A 21,764-nucleotide genomic window follows, 5' to 3' on the forward strand; every position below is an offset into this window, starting at 1 on the left:
CTGTGCTGGAAACTTCGGCATCTCACTGAGTCAGCAGGGGACTCGGCCAGCCCAGGGCTTTTGCCTGTCATTCCATGGTTCTCTCAGGGCCCCTCGCACCCCAGGCACCCTTCTAAGATGGGCACCAACACCCCAACGCCCAGGTCCTTACACAAAATTCTGATTTTTCCAATTCCTGCCCTGCATGCAGTCTTCGTGTTAGTCACTCCCCTCCCCCCTGCCCCCAGGGGTGGCTCAGGCCTGGGTGACCCCTCACCTCCATACCCAGCAATCCCCAAGTCCCACAGCCCCGCCTCCCTGCTGCTCGCCACCCCCCGACTTCCTAAAGTGCTCTCACCAGGCCGCCCCCACACAGTGACCTCCTCCAGCTCCGGTCTGGTCACACCACTGCCCACTTAGAGCAGGATCTGCAGGGGTCCCCTGCTCTTGGAGCCCAAACCCAAGCCGCCGCCCAGGCCCACCCACTGGCCCAGCACCCACCACGCTTGGTTCAGGCCCCCACACCTCCAGGGCTGTCCCACCCTGTGGCCTCAGCACCCGAAGGCCTCCTTGGTCCTCCCTCCTGGTGATCCGTTCAGTCTGGCAGCCCCACAAGGCCGCCTCCCATAGGGACACGGACAGGTGCCCTCTGCCTGGGCTCAGCCAGGTAAGAGACCTGCAGATGGACTCCAATGCCTGTCCTCTGTGCCCCACCAGGGTGCCACGCTGCCTGGGCCAGGGCTGCTGCGGGCTCCACGCAGTCTGTGCCAGGGCCAGGCTGGGGAAAGTGGGGCCAGGCTCCATGCTCCTGGCCTAAGGCTGCAAGGGTCACCCAGGAGCAAAGCTGGGCCTCCTCTGGCTCCAGCTGCTGTGGGTTGGGGGAGCCCCTGGGCACCGGAGCAGAATCAGGGCCTTGGAGACACTTCTGGGCCTGAGATGCGGGTCAGGGACATGGGCCCTGGCGCCCTGGGGTTGGGGATGGGTTAAGATATTCCCGAAGAGCAGAGTCAGGGCGATGGTACCTCTGGGGGTGGGGACAGTGAGACTGGGGAGAGGAATCCCTGGGACTGCAGCAATGGTGCCCCACCCCAGAGGAGTCCCAGCCTCCGGGCATCACGCACTCACAACCCCTTCTCCCCCCCACCGCACCCCACCCCCCCACCCCCCTCCCCTCCCCAGGACCCGGCAAACAGGCAGCACAGTGAGACTTTGGATACAAAACTGTAAACACGAGTCTTTAAAATGACAGAGGCCTCCTTGGCCCCCACCTCTGAGCCAGGGGCCCCCACCAGGGACCCCAAGGGACCAGACCTCCGTCCCCTCCCCTCCGTCTGCCCTTCCCGCCCCGGCCCCAGCGGGCAGGGGAGGGCCCTTCCACTCCCGCTCCGGGGCCGGCTGGCTGAGCGGGGCTGAGGTCAGTGGTCCGAGGGGTCCCTGAGATGAAGAACCGGCTGCAGCGGGGAGGCCCCCCCAGCCCATCCCGTGCGCACCAAGGTCTCCGCGCCCGCGGGCGTCCCCGGGGGGGGGGCAAGCGGGCCCCGTCACGTGTCCAGGGCGTCGCGCGTGGGCGAGGGCCCGTGCGCGCGGCCGGGCGGGCCGTGCAGCGGCTGCGGGGGCGGCACCGAGTTGCGCTGCGCGGGGGGCGCGGGCTGCAGCTCCAGCGCGAGCGCGGGCGGCGGGAAGTCGCGCACCTGGCGGCGGTACTCCAGGAAGGTGCAGGCCTTGGTGGCCAGCGCCACCACGTTCTTGCCCACGAAGATGGCCGAGACGCGGCTGTCCCGGAACAGCGCCAGGTTGGCGGCGCGCGCCAGCACGGCCACCACGTTGACCGTGGCCAGGCTGAGCACCGGGTAGAGCATCATCTTCTGCGGCGCGATGTGCTCGCCCTGCATGCTGACCTCGCTGAGCGCCACGCACGGCAGCACCAGCAGCAGCATGTAGCAGTAGAAGAAGGTGAGGCCCTCGGCCCAGAGCGGCAGCCCGGTGCGCGGCGGCTCCCACAGGTTGGCCTGCATGTCCAGCAGGTCCAGCAGGTCCAGCGCCACCCAGAAGAGGCGGCCGCGCAGGTCCTCGCGCTTGCGGAAGGTGCGCACGTACTCCATGCGGTCGAGCGCCACGAGCAGCAGGAAGAGGCCGGGCACGCACACCGACAGCAGCAGCGTCAGCGCCTTGCGCGCCACCGGGTCGGCCGCGCCGCGCCGCGCCGCCTTGTAGTTCTGGAAGACGAAGTAGAGCTTGATCTCCAGCACGAAGATGTAGAGGAACCAGAGGATCATGGCGTAGCCGCGCCGCGCCGTGCGCACCTCGGCGCCCACCCACACGGCCACGTAGCGCAGCACCAGCAGGAAGCACGCGTCGCCCACCAGCGCCACGATGCACACGCCGATCTTGCGCGGGCCCTGGTTCTGCTCCACCAGGTAGGCGTCCATGACCGCCATGCTGCCCATGATCACCAGCGTGGTCAGGCACACGTGGCGCCGGTCCGGGGGCGGCAGCACCATGGTGGGCCGCCGGGGCTCCGGCCGGGGGCGCGCGGCCCCCACGCGAGGCGGGTCGAGGCCCGGCGGCGACGGCGCTCAGCCCGCGGACATGGCGCGGCGGGGCCCGTGCGGCCTCCCCGGGGGCGCCCCGCTCCTGGCCCGCGAGCTCCGGACCTGGGGAGACCAGAGAAGAGTGAGAGCGCGGGGGGCGCGGCCTCCCGACCCCGCGACGCGCCCCGGCCCCGGGTGCGGCGCGCGCGCCCCTGCGCGCCCGGCGGCGGAGGCGGCGGCGGGGCCTCCAGGGGGCGCTGTGGCCCCACCTGAGACCCGAGATCTCCGTCCCGCCGCAGCCGCTGGGAAGCAAACGGACGGAAGCGGCTCCTCCGAGCCCCCGGGGCCGCGGTGGTTCGTCCCCGCTGGGCCCGCGCCTCCATCCCGCCGGCCCCGGGGGCCCAGGCCCCGCGCCCCAGGCCGTTCCCGCAGGGATTCGGGCGCCCTCTCTTCCCCGGCGCCACGCAGGGCGCAGAGGCGGGCCTGTGCCCTCAGTTCCGCGCCCTCGGGAGGCCCAGGCCCCATCCCGAGACCCGGGTTTTCTGACCCAGGGCCGAGGGCCGCCCAAGTCCTGAGGGCGCGACCCCAGAGGCCCCCCCGGACCCCCGGCCTGGCCTCGCATCTCTCCGCCCCGGCCCCCCGGGCTCCCCGCGCGCCCACCCTCCACAGGCCTGTACGTGGACATTCTCCGCGCTGCTCCCACCGTGGCTCCCGAGCCCTGGAAGGCTGGCACCCCCGCCGCACCCCCGCCGGCCGCCCCTGCCCGGGGCCAGCACGCGCGCTCCCCGCTCCCCGGACGGGCCCGTGCGCTCGGCCCCTGCACCTTCCTGCAGCGCCCAGGAAGCCGCCCCGGCTGCGCCCACCTGGACCCGCTTTGGGTTCCGCAGCCCCAAGCCTCTCACACCCCCGGCACCAGTTGGTTGGAGTCACACGCCGGGCTGAGGGTCCCACACCTGGGCCGGGCCCCACCCCGGGGGGCTGTGGAGCCACCCGCACCCCCACCCGCCCAGGAGGCACCTGCAGGCTCGCTTCCAGCCCGGCCCCTCTCCGCTCCCCTCCCCTCCACCGCACCCCTGGCCCCAGGGCTGTTTACTGTCATGTCTAGACAGGGACATAAAACTTAATGTCACCCGTGACTGTGGAGCGAGGGCTCGGCCTCCTCCTGACGACAACGCAGCCCCGCCGACTGGGGAGGAGGCCCCCCCGGGGGTCCCCACGGCCACGCACAGGACGCGGCCGCTCTAAGCGCGCCCCCGCCCCCACGGTCCCACGAGTTCCTGCTCCCCACGCACACACACACCCTGTTCTCACCCCCGGGTGGACAGGCTTGACCCGGGAGCCCCCCGGACACACCCGGGCCTCCCGTGGCCGCCGCCGAGGCCTGGCAGTTCCCTGCCCAGTCGGCCAGGCCGGAGCCCGCGCGCCCGCGCAGCCGCCCCCCCGCGTCCCCCACCGCGGCCTCGCGCCCGCCGCCCCTCGTCCGACCGGGCGCAGACCCCCCCGACGCGCGCACGGGGGCGCGGAGCCCCGATCCCTGCGCGCAAAGCGGGGGGCCTGACCCCCGCGCCCCAGCTGGCCCTGGAGACCCCGCACGCCCCGCCCGGAACTCTCAGGCCCCGCGGCCTCGGGCCCCTCCCCCGGCCACCCCGCGCTCGGGCCCCACCGAGAGCCACGCCCGTGCCCACCGGAGAGGGGAGCGAGGCCGCGGGCCCGGCCGGCGGAGGCTGGAGCAGGGGGCGGGCCGCTCCCCGCGGGCTGCGCCTCGGCCCCGCCGCCCCGGCCTCACGCCGGCCCCGCGGCCCCCGCCCCCGCCGCCCGGCAGTGGGGGCGCCCGGGCCCCGCCCCCGCCCAGCCCCGCGGGCGCAACCGCGCGCCGCGCCCGCACCTACCCGCCGCCGGTCGGCCGCTGCGCCCGCCGGCCCCCGCGCGCCCCGCCCCGCCCGAGGCCCCGCCCCGCGCCCGGGGCCCCGCCGCCTGCGGGGATGGGGTCCGGCGCCGGTTGCCACGGCGACAGCGCTGCGCGGCGGAGGCGCGGGTGGCTCGCGGGAGCCGGACGCCCCCAGGGCCGCGCGCAGGCCCGGGAAGCGCCCACCCGCCTCGCCGCAGCCGCGGCCCGGCCTGCTCGCCCCCGAGACGCCCGGCGGCCCCTTCCCAGGCCGACCACCGGTGACCCCTGCCCGCGGCCGCGGACCCGGGGGACCCCGTTCCTGCCCACGCCGCTGACCCGGACGCGGGGCCGTGCGGCGCCCGCGGGGACCTCGGTGGGACCTGGGTGGCGCGTGCCAGTTGGGGCTATACACTCAGGCCTGCGGTCCGCCTCGAGGTAACGGGGCGTCGGAGGAGGCAGGCTGAAGCCCTCCCGCCGGCACCGGGACGCGGGGCCTCCTTTAGAGACACAGTTGACCCTTGAACAGCGCAGGTTTTAGCTGCACGTGTCCACGTGAGGAATTTTTCAAATCCACGCGTAACCGGCCGGCCGCATTGTGTCAGGGCCAACGGTAGCTTCTCTGCAGGCTCATCGGGCCAACCGATAGCGTCTGAGCACAGTGACTGCGGCGCGTACACGGGGAGAGGCCTGGAGACACCTCGCACGGAGGGGAGGAGGCCACAGGACAGGCCGGGCTCAGAGCCCAGCACTGCAGGCGGAGACCACCAGGGCCTGCGGCCCCTGGGGAGCTGGGAGGGGGCCCGGGGCAGGGAGAGGGGCCCGGGGCCGGGAGAGGGGCCCGGGGCCGGGAGAGGGGCCCGGGGCAGGGAGAGGGGCCCGGGGCTGGGAGAGGGGCCCCAGAGCTGGGAGAGGGGCCCGGGGCTGGGAGAGGGGCCCCGGGCTGGGAGAGGGGCCCCGGGGCTGGGAGAGGGGCCCCGGGGCTGGGAGAGGGGCCCCAGAGCTGGGAGAGGGGCCCCAGAGCTGGGAGAGGGGCCCGGGGCCGGGAGAGGGGGCCCGGGGCCGGGAGAGGGGGCCTGGGGCAGGGAGAGGGGCCCGGGGCAGGGAGAGGGGCCCGGGGCAGGGAGAGGGGCCCGGAGCAGTTCCCCTTCAGAGCCCCCAAAGGAGCCAGCCCTGCCCACACCTTGGTCTCAGACCTGCGGCCTCCAGAACTGAGACAGCACATCTCTGTTGTCACAAGGCACCCAGCGTGTGGTCATCTGTCCCAGCAGCCCTAGGAAACTCATCCAGGCTCCGATTTCATTCTCTTGTCCCAGCACCGTCTGCTGAGAAGACTTCTTTCCCACCGGCCAGCGTGGCTCCGTTGACTGACCATGGTCCTGTGTGCCAGGAGGCTGCCCATGAGATTCCCGTCAGGGCACATGCCCGGGTTTCGGGCTCCCTCCCCAGTAGGGGACATGCAGGAGGCAGCTGATCAATGACTCTCTCATCATTGATGTTTCTCTCTCTCCCTCTCCCTTTCTCGCTCTGAAAACAATAAAAAACATTTAATAATAATAATAAAAGGCTCTTCTTTCCTCATTGACTTGTCTTGGCGCGCTTGTCAACAATCAGTTGAGCCCAGCCCTAGCTGGTTTGACTCAGAGGTTAGAACGTCAGCCTGTGGACCGAAGGGCCCCAGGTTCGATTCCAGCCAAGGGCATGTACTTCGGTTGCAGGCTTGACCCTTGGCCCCGGTCAGGGCACGTGCAGGAGACAACCAATCGATGTGTGTCTCTTACATCCATGTTTCTCTCTCCCTCTCTCTCTGAAAAGCAATGGAAAAAGTGTCCTCGGGTAAGGGTAAAAATATATATTTTTAAAAATCAGTTGACCACAATGTGAGGGTTTCTTTTTTTTTTTTTTAATATATCTTTATTGATTTCGGAGAGAGGAAAGGAGAGGGACAGAGAGAGAAACATCAATGATGAGAGAGTCATTGATCAGCTGCCACCTGCACGCCCGACTGGGGATCAAGCCCACAACCTGGGCATGTGCCCTGGCTGGAATCGAACCCCGATCGCCTGGATCCTAGGTCGACGCTCAACCGCGGAGCCACGCCCGGCCGGGCGAGGGTTTACTTCTAGGTTGTCAACTCTGTTCCACTGATGCGGACGTCTCCTCTCCTGCCCACACCACACTGTCTTGATCCCTGTAGCCATGCAGTAGCTAAGTTTTCAGATTGGGACGTGTGAGTCCTCCAGCCATGCTCTTCCGTTTTAAGATTGTTTTAGCTATTCTGGATCCCTTGTGTTTCTACGTGGATTTTAGGATCAGTTGTCAATTCCCAAAGAGGTACCTGGGACCTTGAGAGGGCTTGAGTTGAATCCTTAGGTCCACTTGGTGATGACGTAAGATGTCTTTCCATTTCCTTAGGTCTTTGTTAATTTTTCTGACAGTGTTTTTTATAGTTTTCAGATCACAAGTTTTGCCCTGCTTTTCTTAAATTTGTTCCTAAGTATTTTATTGTTTTTGATCCTGTGACAAGTGGAATCATCTTAACTTCATCTCATCTCGGCTTGCTAGTGTGTAGAAACGCAATGGACTTTTGCATATTGACCTTGTGTCCTGCAGCCTTACTGAACTCATTTATTAAGCCAGGCTTAAGAACGTTTTAAAGAAAAGACTGACGAACGTTCCAGATGGAAGGAGACTAAGGGGAGGGGACACCAAGCGTGCACATGAGCTGGGGTGGGTCGTGGGCCCCTGAGCCCGTCCTCAGGACAGTGGGGACTTGGAGGGGTCTGAGGGTCAGACGGGGACATTGTATTGGTGGTAATTTCCTGAAGTGCCACAGGAGAAAGTCCTGTTACTTGGGGACCACTCCGAGGGTTAGGATGACGGGCATTCTGCCTGCAGCTCATTCTCTGATGGCACGGAGGATACGTGCAAATCCGTATGAACAGATAGGTGCCTGCTGCGTGCGTTCCACGGGTACATATGTCACGAGTGGTGGAGAGGGGATGAAATGTGAATGTTGACCGAGGAAACTGGGAGCTGTGGGAACTTCTGCAGGTTTATTTGCAATTATTTTTTAGTGGAAATTTTTAAAACATCAATAAGTACAGTTATTCACATTAACAGGTTAAAGAGAAAACATGATTATATTATAGATGCAGAAAAGGCATTGATGGAATCAATAGCTGTTCACAACTTATTAAAAAAAAAAAGCCCAGCGGGGCTGGTGTGGCTCAGCAGTTGAGCACTGACCTAGGATCCAGGAGATCATGGTGCAATTCCCGGTCAGGGCACATGCCCGGGTTACAGGCTCGATCCCTGGTATGGGGCGTGCAGGAGGCAGCCGATCAATGACTCTCATCTCCCTTCCTCTCTCTGAAATCAATAAAAACATACTTAAAAAAAAAAAAAAGAGCCCTCAGTGGAGGAAGGGAACTTCTTAGTCTGGTCAAATGCAGTCTTAGCAAGAGGAGGTGGAGACACCCTGTTTGAGATGGAGGCAGACAGATGCCAGTGGCCACGTGGGCTCAGCGCTGTGCTGGTCTGAGAAAGCCCAGACCACGTACCACCACCTACAGAGGTGTCATCCAGGTGGGTGGAGACCAGATGTTAAAGGAAACGCAGGAGAATATGACCTGGAGAGGGAGGAATGTCCTAAAGAGAACGTTCATGGCCCTGGCCGGTGCTGCTCAGCGGTTAGAGCGTTGGCCCTTACACCAAAGGGTCTTGGGTTTGGTTTCCAGGCAAGGGCATGTGCCTGGGTTGCAGGTTCAAAGCCCAGCCCCAGTCAGTTGCAGGAGGCAAGCAATCGATGTGTCTCTCTGACATCGATGTCGCCCCCCGGCTCTCTCTAAAAAAGTCAGTGGGGAAAAATACCCTCACGTGAGGATTAACAACAAAAATGTTACTTGTAAAAACCAAAACACAAAAAAACGAGTGCGATTAAAACAAAACTTAAACTTCTGTTCAACAAGGGAAACCACGAGCATATCTTTAAGGAGGTGACAGAACAGAGAAGGTATTTATAACGCGCGAAACCAAGGAGAGATTCATATCTTGAATTTTCAGGGTTCCTGCAGAGCATCTTTAGAAGACCGCAGTCCCCAAAGGCAGATGGTCAAAGGATGTGAGTAGGCAGTTTGCAGAGAGGAGGCCCACAAAGCTGGGCGGGCGCAGGGAGCCGCGCAGGTGCCGTGAGCAGAGACACGGCCCGTAAACCGGGAGACGCTCAGCACCTGCTCACCTGTGAAAAGTGGGGTAATGATGGAGGGCAAGACCCAGAACGTGGGAGCTGGGCGGTGTGGCCCGGCAGGTGCCATCAGTCTGCTCCCGCATGGACACCCCACGCCCTGCGCCCGTGGGCCCAGGAGGGCAGGGCCGTCCGCGGTGGCCGGGAGCCGGGGGCGGCCTGGGAGCCCTCCGTGGGAAGTGGGTGGGTGGGCGTGATCGGCTGGGGACACTCTCCACTCTCCAGCAGGCATCGGCTGTGCCCACAGCTGCGGGGACGGGGCTTTCAGACAATACTTAGCGGGAAGAACAGAGGGAAACACACGCCCGTCCTCCGTTGGGCCCCGTTCCCAAACTGTGTGCCGAGGCACCCGGGGTGCCGCAGGGAAGCCTCAGGAGCCACAGGGCATTTTAGATTTTCCAGGGAAGCACAGTGGTAACTGAACATGCGAGATCCTCACGGGCAGCTCTATCGAGTGCGCAGTTTCAACAGCGGGTCGCACTGCAAGCTGCTCACAGCAGCCGCTCCAGCGAGGAGCAAAGGCCAGGCACAGGTGGACCAGGGTCGGTCATTCAGGGGGCAGCGTCCAAGCTGAGTGGGGTTTGAAAAGGTGTGCAGAGCGGAGTGGGGCCAGACAGTCTGCTAATAAGTAAGTGAAGCCCGGCCAGCCTGGCTCGGCGGTTGAGGGTCGACCTACGAACCAGGCGGCCAAGGTTCGAGTCCCGGTCAGGGCACATGGCCGGGTTGTGGGCTCGATCCCCAGCAGGGGGCCTGCAGGAGGCCGCCAACCAGTGACTCTCATCATTGACGTTTCTGTCGCCCTCTCCCTTCCTCTCTCTGAAATCAGTAAAAAACGTACTTTTTTTAAAAGTGTGCCTATTGAAGAATAAGGTGGGTTTTTTTTTCAATTTCTGTGTTATCATGGCTTTGTTTTGGCTTTTTTTCTGACCAGCTACTCCGTCACTAGGACCTAAATGCTCAAGTTGTTTGGCCCCAATAAACAGAGCTGTTAGGTGTTTCTTTTTGCCAAGGGTGCTGTGAAAAATTGCTCAGCGGCCATGACCCCATGAACAAGAGTGCAGGAGCCTTCGAGGTGGGCAGTGCCAGCCCCGAGACCTGACGCAGATGGAGGGAGGGGCACTGACTGCGCCGCGCCACCTGGTCCCCTCCCCACCACATGCCAGGGTTTTCTCCATCACATCCACGTCTGGCTCTTGATCCAGACCTGTCTATAAAATGAAACTAGAGACACACGTGCGCCCCCAGCCGAGATGTGGACACACTCCCCCAACCACGAGGAGAAATGGATAAGCAAACTGTGGTCCATCCACACAACGAATGTTATTCAGCCTTAGAAAGGACGACCATGCTGCCCCGGCCAGTGTGGCCGTTGGCTGGGCATGGTCCCTGCACCAAAGGTTGCCAGTTTGATTCCGAGGTCAAGGCGCATGCCCAGGCTGGGGACTGTCACAGGCAGGGGGTGTGCAGGAGGCAGCTGATCACTGATTGGTTCTCACGTTAATGTTTCTCTCTCCCCCCTCCCTTCCTCTAAAATTCAATAAAAATATTTTTAAAAAGGATTGACAAGCAGACACCTGCCAGGACACGGATGGACCTGAGGATGTCATGCTCAGTGAGATAAGCCAGACACAGGACCGACACTGTGACCCCACTGATGTGGAGTCAGATCGAGACAGAGCAGACGGCGGTGCCGGGGCTGGGCCAGGGAAGGGGAGGGGAGGGGAGGGTCCCTGCGTAATGGGGACAGGGGTTCCGTTGGGCAGGCGATGAGTTAGTTCTGGATGGCGGGGTGCACCCCGCCAGGGGCCCCACTGTGCCCCGAGGCCTGCCTGCCGTCCCCGCCCCTTGGCTCCGATGCTATCACTCCCTGGTTGTCCCTGGTTACGAAAGGCGAACGTTTTGACTCAGTTACCTGACTTCCTGTTTCTCGGCGGTGGCAGCCCTTGGGTTTTGCTCACTTTTTGCGTTTCTTTCACAATGATTAATAGTTCTGTGTCAACTCTTTATTGGCTACAAATGCCACAAATTCTCCCGCTCTGGCCGGTCTGCCCTTTCTCCATGGTCTTTGAAAGAGCAGAGCCTCCTAGCTTAGGGAGTCTAATTCCTCTTGGCCTCAGGAAGCCAATCCCCACAGGCCAGTGTCCTACCTCCTGCAGGGCTCTGTCCCTGCGGGTCCCCGGGCGCAGTCCTCACACTCCTGTGCAGACCGGCCCTCTCCAGCCTGGGGGGTGGGGGAGGGTGTTGGCCCTGGCATCAGGCCTGTGAGCTGTCAGGTCGCCTGCAGCAGGGGACGGAGGTTGCCTGGGGCTGGGGGCAATGCCACCGCATGGGCAGGGAGTTAGAAATGGCAGCCTGCGTGGGGACTGAAGACCTGCCACCTGCCCACACCTGACTTCAGATCCTCAGCGCAGCAGGACCATTCAGCAGCGCTGACTCACTCCCAGCCCCACTCCAGGTCACGGTAGCCTTAAGACGAGCCAGCGCTGTGGGGGCTGTTTCCCTCGCTAGGACTCTCGGCCGACCCCCTTGGGCTCCACAATCAGCAGCTGGAGACACACCGACAGACACGTGGGGTTGCCGGAAGTGTATTGACCACAGATCAGTTTGAGAAGTGACAGTTCTGTAACAGTGACTTTCATCTGGGTCCCTGAAAATCAAGGTCACAAGGGCCTGTGGCCGTCCTGGCGATGGAAGTCCACACAAGGCAGGGGTCTCCGGGATGAGCGGGGTCCTGCCCCGTGGTCAGGATGGTCAGGCACCGCATGGGGGGACAGCTGCCGGGAGTCCACAAGTGACCGCACACACTCAGAGGGTGCAGGTGGAGGGTCAGGCCCCCTGTGCCCAGGGTCACAGCTGGAGCCAGCGGGGAATAACGAGACCTAAGAGGAGCTGGGGCAGTGGTGCCGAGGGGCATCAGAGGAAAGGGTTCCAGGCCAGGAAGGTGGGCAAAGGCCCAGGGTTCTCTGGGGACCAGCCCCACAAGGACAAGCTCAGGGATATGCTCCTGAAAGGGAGGACCTGCTGGCCACCGCCTGGTCCGGCCAGGGACTGGCTGAGAGGGGCTGGTGCCCGTGTGAGCTGTGGATCCAGCACACGCACGCACACAGCAGGCAGGAAGCGCTGAGAGACGAGGAAGGGGGTGAGGCAGGAGACCCAGGGGCTAGGGGTGGCCTGGGCCTGAGCTGGCCGGCGGCAGCAGCAGGAGGCAGCCCACCCACTGGCCCCTTCACCTGCCAAGCAGCAGGTTGGGGTTCAGGATTCAACTGCCCTGGGAAGAGGGGAGCCTGCCCGTGCCTCCTGGGGGGACGCGTTGGGGGCGATTCTAGCAGCTGGGGGCACATCCCCTGCACACAGATGGCTCTTTGTCAGGACCAAGCCCCATTCACCAAGCAGGCTCAGGGACAAAGCCCCCTCTGTCCATAGTGGCCTCCCCCTCACCCCGTGCTCAGGCCCCACCCCAGCTCCCATGGGCCCCCGCGCACCAGGCGCAGGCCTGGTCCTGGTGGTACAATGACAGCCAGAATGAAGGGCAGCCAGAGGGCGTCCAGGGCAATGCCTGCCCCCCAGGGGCTCCGGGACCACCCTGTGCTACGGGCCACAGCCGTCCCTCCAACTCCCAGGCTCCTCTGGCCAGGCCCAGTCTTGGCCACCACTTCCCAGGTCCCCTTCCCACTCCTGTCCCCAAAGACCTGAAAGGGTGGCGGAGGAATGGCCAGTTCTCCGCATTTACTTCTGAGTCCTCTCTCGACCCTGAGAGCCCACAGCCGCCACGCTGGACATGGCCTGACCTCCTGAGGAGGGAGCGCCCATGCCACTCCTGCTACTGTTGGCCAAGGGGCTGAGCTCTGTCTGAAGCAGGGATGACCCAGGGTCAGGAAGGTGGGGCACTGCTTCTACGTCAACTCTATGGCTACCCAGCCTAGAATCTGCCCTCTAAGGCCAGACCAGGCCACAGCAGGTGCCCTCAGCGTCTGGACGGCGGGATCCAGATGAGGCCAGGCCGAGCTCCTGCCAGCCTGGCCAGCTGCTGCCGGCACTGTGCCTGTAGCTGGTGCAGTGCCTCCTCCAGGCAGGCCTCCCGGCTCCTCAGAGTCCCGATCACCTCAGCAGCCCGCAGACCCGGGCCCCCCGGCACGCCAGCCTCAGTCCTCACCAGCCGGTGGGGCCCATGGGGCTGGGCCCGGCCCCTGGCTCGCTCCCAGGCCTGTGGCAGAGCCGCCAGCTCTCGACTCACGGCCTCCTGCACAGCCTGTTGGGCAGCGTGCCACTCTGGCCCCTGGCCTCCAACCTGCAACGGGAAAAGTTGGTTACTCGGGGGCCAAGACATACATCCCGCCCGGGACACTGGCTTTGGGTCCCCATGGCACTCACTGGGCCCTGACACAGGCCCTCAGAGGCCCCGCAGCCCCCACCAGCACCCTGAGAGGGGCTTCTGGGCCAGATCCATGGCTCCCAGGGAACCAGAGGCCAACCCTACACCAGCTCAAAGGCCCAGCCCTTCCAGGCTCCGCAGCACCCTCCCCAAGCCCCTACACCCTGAGCAGCAGCCGTGGGCTCCAGGGACAGGGCGACAGATGACCCCCCCCCCCATAGCCTGGTAGCACTTGAGCCCTCACGGCCACCAGCTGCAGGGCCACCTCGCTCACCAGGGTCAAGGTCTGGGGGTACAGCTTGGCAGCTCCCAGCAGGCCAAGTCCCTTGGGGCCCTTTTAGTGCCCAGAGCTCAGATCCCCAAGATACCCACCCCAGGGGACACCCACCCTCAGCCCCACCTGCCACTCCAGAGTAAGCCCAGCCTGAATCCAGGAGGGGAGTGTGGGGCGGGACTGACCTGCGGGACACTGGACCGAGGGCACAGCCTGCCGAGGCCTCCTGGGGTTGGGGGCAGAACGTGGGGGAGAGGAAGAGGCTCTCCCCACATCCTCAGGGAGCCCATGGCCCTGAGCCTGGGATTCCCAGCCAGAGAACATCAAGGGCTCCGAGCCTCGTTCCTTCTACAAAACCCCCTACAGACATCAGCTGTCACCGCCGGGGTGGGAAGGAGACCTCAACAGCAGCGAGACAGCAGGGGGGCAGCTGCAGGCCCTCAGAACCCTGTGCTCTTCCCTTCGGGGTACACTGAAGACTTCAAGGGGAAACCATGCCCACAGTTTAAGATGCCCACCAGCAGGTTACACAGGCCCCTGGGATGGGAGATGACAGGGACGGGAGATGACAGGGATGGGAGCCAACACGGACGAAAGGCTTTGAGTGGCTGGGCTGGCCATGCACCCTCCTCCGCTGGAGTCTGACCCGTGAGTACACCAACCACACTCGGATTAACCCATGTGAACTCACCCTGGCCACCCAGGCCGCCCGCCTGGCTTCCACCGCCGTCCGGAGCTCCTCCTGCAGGGCCTGCAGCTCCCGTGCCACTGGTTCCAAGGCATCAGCCCCGCACTCTCGGACACTGGTCAGAAACGTGGGCTGTGAGACCTCCGGGGGGCAGGCACCCAGGACCGTGTCCTGCAGAGAGAGGCCCGAGTGAGGGCAGCACAGGCCTCGGCATCACACGCAGCCCAGCTCCCAGCTAGTGGGGACGAGGCACAGGTCACACAGCGAGCCAGACAGCGACCATCACCCAGGCAGGGTGGAGGCAGGGGCACAGAGGCCAGTCTGCAAACCCCCGAGAAGTCTGGGCCTCCCAGGAGCTGGCAGGGTGGGTGGAGGGACCACTGGACATTTGGAAGGAGCCCCAGACTCAGCTCCACAGACCTGGATACAAAGCTGGCTTCAGGCTGGGCTGGTGTGTGGCCCCAACTCCTCACCACCACCCCGGGGCTGCTGTGGCCCAGGCCAGGGAAGGGAAGGAGGGAGGGCAAGGGAGGGAGGCGGTAGAAGGTGTCCTGACCATCCACTGCCAGAAGACAAGCTCACGTTGCCGCCACTCCAGGGCAGCCTCCAGGCGGGCATTCTCAGTCTTCAGCCTCTGCAGCAGCTGCAGCGCAAACCAGAAACAGGCCGGGTCAGAACCACAGGCACTTCAAACCCCAGCGCTGAGACCCCACCCACCTTACCCACCCTTCTCGGGCCCCTGTGCTCAGTCCCCTTGGCCTAGCGCTGGCCCAGCCATCTCCCTGCACCAAAAGGCAGCCTCACTGCCACATGCGACCAGGCCTCTGAGCAGGCCTGTGTTTCCCATATCAGCCCCGACTGTAGCCCTTCGGGGTCAGTGGTCAGTCCAGGTGCCCCCTAACTTGGGACGTCCACCCCACATCCTTTGCTGATTGGGGGCTGCACCCTGGAGGCTGCCAGGCTCTGGGGGAGAACCCCACACCAGGGCAGAGGCTGTGTGGTGCCCCCATACAACCCTTAGCCCACCACAGCCCCACAGCACCCCTGCCTGGCACACACAGCCAGCACCCATGGACCCTGTGCCCCAAGGGCCCCACACCTGCAGACCCTGCTGGAGTGGACATGAGCCCAGGTGGTCCATAGCCAGCTGACAAACCGCCACACACTTCGCACCTCCAGCCCCTGCCTCAGCCTTGGGAAACTTGGCTAGGACCCCCACCCACAGAGGGACCAGTGGCAGGATCCACCTGAGGGCCCACCATCAGCCCCCATCCCCATTGAGAACCCCCCAAGTCAGGTGCCTGTGGTGGCTCCTCTCTGGACACACAGCTGGATACCAACCACACCAGCCACGGGCTCAGCTCCTCCTAAAAGACAGAGGTGCTGGGCCGTGTGGGAACCCAGGAGCATGTTCTGTAGCCAGGACAAATGTCCAGAACACAGCAGCCACCCTGTCAGCCAAACACGAGCTCTGCCAGGCTGCCGCTCACAAGGGCCAGTGCACACGCCCTGCACAACCCCACCAGTCTCCTCTAGCCAGGGAAGGCTCCCTGCTCTGCACCCCAATCCCATGCTGCCCCTGGCCCAAGAGACAACTCCTAGTGCTGGCCAGGCAGCCAGGGGCCTCCCTGCTGCAGCTGGAACCTGGTCAGGAGACCAGATGGGGGTGGCCTTGAATGGCAGACCAAGGGCCCAGCCCAGCCCATCGCCAGGCATAATGAAGGCAGGCATGCCGTGAGAACCAGCCTGCTGCCTGGGGAGCACACAGCCTGGGGGGGGTAGAGAGGCAGAGTGCGTGGCCCACACATTCACACCGCAGGTACACGCTCACACTGCAGGTACACGTAAAAGTGCCTGTACATGTACACACACACACACACACACACACACAAACACACATGCCACTGGTCAATGAGAAAAGCAGTTAATGCCTTTTCCAAGAACAGTCCCACAGGCATGAGAAAGGGGCAGCATTAAGGAGGGGGAAGGCAACAAGCCCCCTTCACCCCTAGGGCTGGGGCAGGGCAGACCCAGAGGTGTAAGGAAAAGGCTGCAGCTCAGCCAGCAACCAAGGACACTGCCCAGTCCCTCTGCAGCATGCCTGGCTGTTCACAAAGCAACCACGGATCACTCCAGAAGCCTCTGGAACCCATCCCAGGAGTGCAGCCCCGAAGACAGGAGGTCCAGGCTCCCACCAGCTCCCCATCCAGAAACACTGAAAGGAGGCCAACCATGGCCTGTCCACCTGGCCACTCTGCCTGAGTCCTGAGGCACCAATGGATGCAGCCTCTGCTCTGCTCCAACCTGGGGACCAGGGGCAAGCCAGGACCTGAGTCACCCTTAAAAGGGAAAAGAGCCAAGGGCACCTCAGGAGGCCCAGATGCTGCCTCAGCATCTCCAGGGCCCAACACAGCCCTTCCCAGGTGGGCCCCAGAGAAGCGTCTGCCAGGGATGCAGGCTCAGCAGGCACCAAGGGCCAGGTAGGCATCCCTACCTGGGCACCCTGACCCTACAAAGGAAGGCAGGCCCCCTGTGAGCAGACGGCTCAGGAGCTGGGACCCGCTGGGCCAGGAAGCAGGGACCACACCAGTCTCAGCAACCCCACCTGGCCAAGCACCTCTGGGGCCAGGCAGTGCCAGCCTCACACCGCCCGACCCTCCAGTGACAGCCAGCCCTGAGTCTGTCAGAGTGTGGAATACGCAGGGCAGGCATCCCCATCATCAGGTAACACCTGCATGAGCTCGAGGTGCCAACACCCTCAGCTGGGATGCTGCAGTGGTGTTCCTTAATTCCAGCACCCTCCTCCGGACCCGCCCCTGCCAGCCACCTGCACACACACAGCAGCCAGTCCACATTCCTGCAGCGCTGGGTGGTCTACGGGGCCAGGAGAGACCTGAGGACCTGCCTGTCCCCCACACCCACAAGATGGTAAGCTTGGCAGACAGAAACAGCTCAAAGCCCTGGTCCTCCCCCAGACCCCTCCCACCGCTGCCAACCAGCCCTCACCTGCTGGCCAACCTCTGGGTCCCTGAGCAGCTCCGTTTCGGTAACAGACAGATGGCCAAGGCTACGGTCACTGTGGCAACCGCGAGTGTACTCGTGGATCTGAAATGGGCACCACAGAGCCAGGCTGAGCAGTGCCACCTTACAGATGAGGGAATAGGCACAGAGAGGGCACACCTGGTCAAGCCAGTCCAGGGCAGGACAGTCCTCGGCCTGCTGGGGACCAGCTCAGAGCCTACCAGAAGGCCTCTGCAGAGGGAGGGCACTGGGCAGTTCCCCCCATGGCCTCCTAATCCCACCCAGCTCTAGGGATACAGTGGGGGTAGAGAGGGGCACCTCTGCTTCTTTCCCCCCTCAGCTCGCCAAGTGCCAAGACCGTGTGATGAGAGAAACAGCCTGTGGACAGGCTCAGCGGTCCAGTGGGGACACAGAGTGACCTGTCTGGGCCTGGAGGACAGAGAGGGCTCCCCAGCCAGGGGAGGCCTGAAGGTGGCATGCAGGTTAACAGGTGGCCATGTCCCAAGCGGCAGGAGTAGCTGGAGCCGAGGCCCAGGCAAGACGGAGTGAGGGGTCCCAGGGAAGGCCAGCTGAGCAAAAACCCTCTGCTGGTGGTGGAGATACAGGCTGGACAGGGTTCCAGCACCAAGGAGTCCTGCACTGGAGGGAGGTCAAGCCCACTGGCTCCCTGCCCCAGCGATGTCCAGCTCCACTTGCCCTAGGCCCCTCTTGCACCACCTGGAGCCCTAGTCTCAGGCTCTGCACCACCTCAGGGCAGTGACCAACCAGTCAGCCCCCAGCCAGGCCTGGGAGGCCCACGTCCAGCCAAAGGCCAAGGCCCCAGCCTATTCAGGGCTTCGCTGGACAGGCCCCAGGCAGGGAGGGGCGGCCCACAGCCTGGAGTTCAGAGGGTAACTGCCCCCGTGTGGACAGTCCTCTGGCGACACTACCTTGCCCAGGAGGGCGCACTGCTCCTGCTGGCTGGCCATCAAGTTTCGCCACCGGAACCGCAGCTTTCCCATGAGCCACTGCAGGTGGCGGACGTCCACAGGGCCGTGTGCTTCCACCCGCGGTGCAGGCCGGCCAGGGCTGGCCAGGGCCTCACACTGGAGGGGAGGCAAGGGTCAGGCCGGGCTCCCACCCGGCAGCAGAGGCCCAGATGGGGAGAAAGAAAGGGGGCCCCTGAGAGTGAGAGCCGTGGGGTCCCGAGAGTGCAGCGGAAGGGTCAGGGCCAGAGCCTGTGGGCAAACACCACCTGCCCTAAAGGAGGGGTGGGGAGAATTGGGGAGAGGGGCGGCTTAGGACGCCAGGACGCGGAGGGCGGTGGAGGCGCAGCCTCCGTGTCCTCACCGGGCGGCCAGGATGCCAACCCTGACCCACAGGGCTGTCCTGAGGGCTGGCCCAGGCCCGTCCCCGCGGGACCGGCAGGCTGCGCCCAAGGCCCCGGCCACGGGTGGGACGGGCGCACCCTCACCCACACCCACCTCGCAGACAGGCACCTCGTCGCCCAGCCGCACGCGGGTCTGGGCCAGCAGCGGCTGCAGCAGGGACTCGCGGGCCAGGAGCCAGGAGAGCGCCAGGAGCAGCTCGCGGCTGCCCCGCGAGCCGTCCTCGGGGAGCCGGGCCAGCCCCCGCCGGGGGTAGCCCTGGGAGAGCAGCGCGCACTTCACCCAGCGGGCCTGCGCCTCTGCGGGGCGAGCCGGCTCAGGGGGGCGCCCTGGGAGGGACGCCCCCCACTCCCAAATGAGGGGCTGGGGGGCTGGGCGTGACCGGGGCGAAAGGGCGGGGCTTATGGGGTGAGGGGGGGACCAAAGCCCATGAGGCCCGACCTACTGGAGGAAATAGGGCTGATGGGGCGGGGCTTGAGCGGGTGGGCGGGGCCAGGGCCCACGGGGGCGGGGCTTACACGGGCGGGCGGGGCCAGGCACTCCGGGAGGGGGTTACGGGGCGGGGTTGGCCAGAGTGGGCGGGGCCAGCGGTTGCTCGGTAGTGGGGCCCGCGTGGGCGGGGCCTGGGGCGGGGCCTGGGCGGGGCTTACCCGGGGCGGGCGGGGCGGCGGCGCTGCAGTCAGCCCGCGGCTGCGAGAGCGCGCGGAACAGCAGCCGCCAGAGCGCGGGGGCCTGCGGGAATCAGAGGGGGTGGTCAGCAGGCCCGGCTGCCGCCCAGCGTCCGCCCGGGGCCCCGCCGCGCCCGGCCGCCCGCCCCGCGGGCCTCACCGCCTCCGGACGGTCGAACTTGGCGCGGCGGAAGGTCTCGGGGCTGGGCCCGGCGGGCAGCGCCCGGCTCAGCGCGGCTATGGCCCCGGGCAGCGCCCCGGCCGCGTCCGCCGGGTCCATCCGGCGCCGCCGCCGCCCCATGCAGCCGGCAATGGCTTCGAACGGCCGCGCTCCGCCGCCGGCGGGTCCCGCGTCCAATCCGCGCGCCGGCGCCGCCTCTGATGCGCCCGCGCCCAGTCCCCGCCCCGGCCCGCCCCGGCCCAATGAGCGGCGCCCGCGGCGCCTGGGCTCAGCCCGTCCCGCCCGCGGCGGAGGCACTTCCGGCCAGCGGGGGCCAATCGGCGTCCACAGCTCCGCGGGGTCCGCTCCGTGCGGCCCAATTGCGGCGACAGCCGACCCCGCGGCCCAGACCTCACCAATCAGCGCCTGACCCCTTTGCGCCCAGCGGGAGCCTATCCACGGCCGGAGGGTCCGCGGCCGCGCTCCCGGAGGCCCTGCGGCCGGAAAGGTCGCGCCACTCGCCCGGCGCCTGCGACCCCGCGGGCGACCCTCGGCCTCCAGACGCCCTCTCCGGCCTGGCCGCCAGGGGGCGCTCGGGCCGCAGTGCGCACCAAGACCCGGACGGGGGGCGCTGGGGACGCCCCCACCCGACGGCTCCGCCCGGCCCGCGCGGGCTGGGGCTCCACCGGGAAGGCCGGCGAGCCTCCCCACCCGAACCCACTCGCGCACCCTCCCCGCCCGGCCTCCCTCCGTCCCGCACCCTCGGGCCCCTCCCGCCACCGACGACGGTCTTTGAAGGGACGCTGGGAAGGCGGTGCGGAAGCTCCGTCCGCGTGAGACAGGGCTTCCCCGCAACGCCCGCCCGGGAACCTGCGAGCCCCGCGTCCCCGTGCGCGGAAGGCACGAACCTCCGTTCACGACAAGCCCGGGCTGTGCGGCAGCACCAGGCGGGGGCGGCCCGTGTGCGTACTGCCCTCTGAGATGCCCGGCACGGCAAGCGTGGCCCCGAAGGAGCCCAGGACTGGGCACGGGGAGCTCTCGTGGGTGCCGAGGGTGCTCTAGAACTGGGCCGTGGCTGCGGAAGCCTGTGACCCGCTACGAGTCACCGGGCGCGCACGGGTGAAGTTCACGGTGTATAAACTGAACCGCAACGCTGTAAGGACAGAGCATGGGGGCAGAGGAGAGGGCGGGAGGGGAAGTCAGCGCCCGCCCCAGCCCAGCGCACAAGAAGCGTGGTCACGCCTGGCCCCGTCTTCCTCCCAGTCCTCGCCCTTGCTCGCCTGCCTCTCTCTCAGGCACAGCCAGCTCCTCGCCCATGTGCCCCCATAACTGACTTCCTCCTTCCCCCAGACTCCACCTCAGGTGCCCCTGGGCCCCCTGCCCTGGCACCCCCACCTGGAGTAGCCATTTCTCTTGTCCATGCCCTCCCCTGAGCCGCAGTGGCCACCCCCACCGGAGGCCCCCTCCCCCAGCCCAGGTGCACTGCTTGCCGCCTGCTCCCCCTGGCCTCCACCATCAGTCCCCTCCCAGGTACACCTTCAGCTCAGGCGGGACCAGCACAGGCGTCCGGTCTGGCCCTGCCTTCTGGCTCCACAGCAGTCCACAGGTCTTCCTGGCCACCCTCCCTCTCTGCAGCCTACAGAATAAAGACCACTTTCCTTAGTCTGCCCGATGGCTCCTGATATAGGAACCATCTGGAACCGTGTCTGGCCTTTGCACCTGCCAGGTCTTCCTCCTGGAGTGTTTTCGCCCCACCTGAGGCCTGGCCGACCCACTTCCTGCAGGCCAGTCCTCTTCACACTCACCCCAAGTTGCCCCCCCCCGGGGTGGGGGGACCTCTGCTGCCATTCAGCACTGCCTGTCTCAGAAAGTCAGGGCAGGCTTCCCTGCACACCTGCTGCACAGTGTCCCCCGGCCCCAGCCCACCGCTGTCCACAGAGAAACCTGGCCTCAAGCTAGCATCTGTGCTCTCTCCTCCCTGCTCCCACCCCATCTGTACCAGAAGCACTCCAGCTCCTACCACGTGGAATGCAGTGAATCACTCAATCTTTTTTTTTTTTTTAATCTTTACCCAAGGGTATGTGTTTACCAAATTTGAGAGAGAGAGGAAGGGGAAGAGAGAGAGAGAAACATGGATCAGTCCCCTCCCATACATGCCCCGAACAGGGATCAAACCCACAACCTAGGTATGTGCCCTGACCCGGAATCGGACCTGCAGTCATTTGGTGTATGAAACGCTTCAACCAACTGAGCTACCCGGCCACATTTTTCGCTGTCTCACACACAGCGGACATTACAGGCTGCCCTTCAGCCACCCCCATCCCCCAGCCTGCCCAGGCCAGGCGTGCAGAAGCCCCACTAAAGCCCCGGGGCAGGGCCAAGGACACATTCCAAACTAAGATGACCCTTCTGGGCTCTTTTAAGTCGGCAGAGACTTGGGAGGGGTGGCGTTTTCCAGGCCGAAGTGGGAGTGGCCAGTGGGGGACATGGGGAGGGCTCTGAGGGTGGCCAAGTCTGCAGCTGATGCCCAAATTGACAAGGGAGTTTCCAGAAAGCCCCCAGCCATCTCCAGA

The 21,764-nt window shown here is 65.2% G+C and overlaps 2 protein-coding genes across 2 annotated transcripts; both read right to left on the minus strand.

Moving 5' to 3' along the window:
* Positions 1–1,207: 1,207 nt before the first annotated feature.
* TMEM121 (transmembrane protein 121) lies at positions 1,208–2,512 on the minus strand. Its single transcript, XM_016221673.2, has one exon. It carries the CDS (start codon positions 2,478–2,480, stop codon positions 1,521–1,523), a length of 960 nt encoding a protein of 319 aa, XP_016077159.2. The 5' UTR covers positions 2,481–2,512; the 3' UTR covers positions 1,208–1,520.
* A 7,852-nt stretch (positions 2,513–10,364) lies between these two features.
* On the minus strand, positions 10,365–19,347 carry TEDC1 (tubulin epsilon and delta complex 1). Its single transcript, XM_087817828.1, has 8 exons — positions 19,192–19,347; positions 19,014–19,095; positions 18,460–18,662; positions 17,926–18,081; positions 16,982–17,080; positions 14,532–14,618; positions 13,979–14,146; positions 10,365–12,929 (listed from the first exon to the last, which is right to left on the minus strand). The coding sequence occupies exons 1-8, from the start codon at positions 19,330–19,332 to the stop codon at positions 12,606–12,608; spliced, it is 1,260 nt and encodes a 419-aa protein (XP_087673954.1). The 5' UTR covers positions 19,333–19,347; the 3' UTR covers positions 10,365–12,605.
* Positions 19,348–21,764: the final 2,417 nt, after the last annotated feature.

The sequence above is a fragment of the Miniopterus natalensis genome, chromosome 1 (assembly GCF_054644295.1).
Source record: "Miniopterus natalensis isolate mMinNat1 chromosome 1, mMinNat1.hap1, whole genome shotgun sequence".
Classification (NCBI taxonomy): domain Eukaryota; kingdom Metazoa; phylum Chordata; class Mammalia; order Chiroptera; family Miniopteridae; genus Miniopterus; species Miniopterus natalensis.

Excerpts from the sequence above, each read along its gene's own strand:
- TMEM121 (XM_016221673.2), bottom strand. The coding sequence starts at position 2,480 with ATGGTGCTGCCGCCCCCGGACCGGCGCCACGTGTGCCTGACCACGCTG.
- TEDC1 (XM_087817828.1), bottom strand. The coding sequence starts at position 19,332 with ATGGGGCGGCGGCGGCGCCGGATGGACCCGGCGGACGCGGCCGGGGCG. Across the intron at positions 19,096-19,191 it reads AGTTCGACCGTCCGGAGGCG|GCCCCCGCGCTCTGGCGGCT; the intron begins GTGAGGCCCGCG and ends TGATTCCCGCAG. Across the intron at positions 14,619-16,981 it reads ACCCAGAGGTTGGCCAGCAG|CTGCTGCAGAGGCTGAAGAC; the intron begins GTGAGGGCTGGT and ends TTTGCGCTGCAG.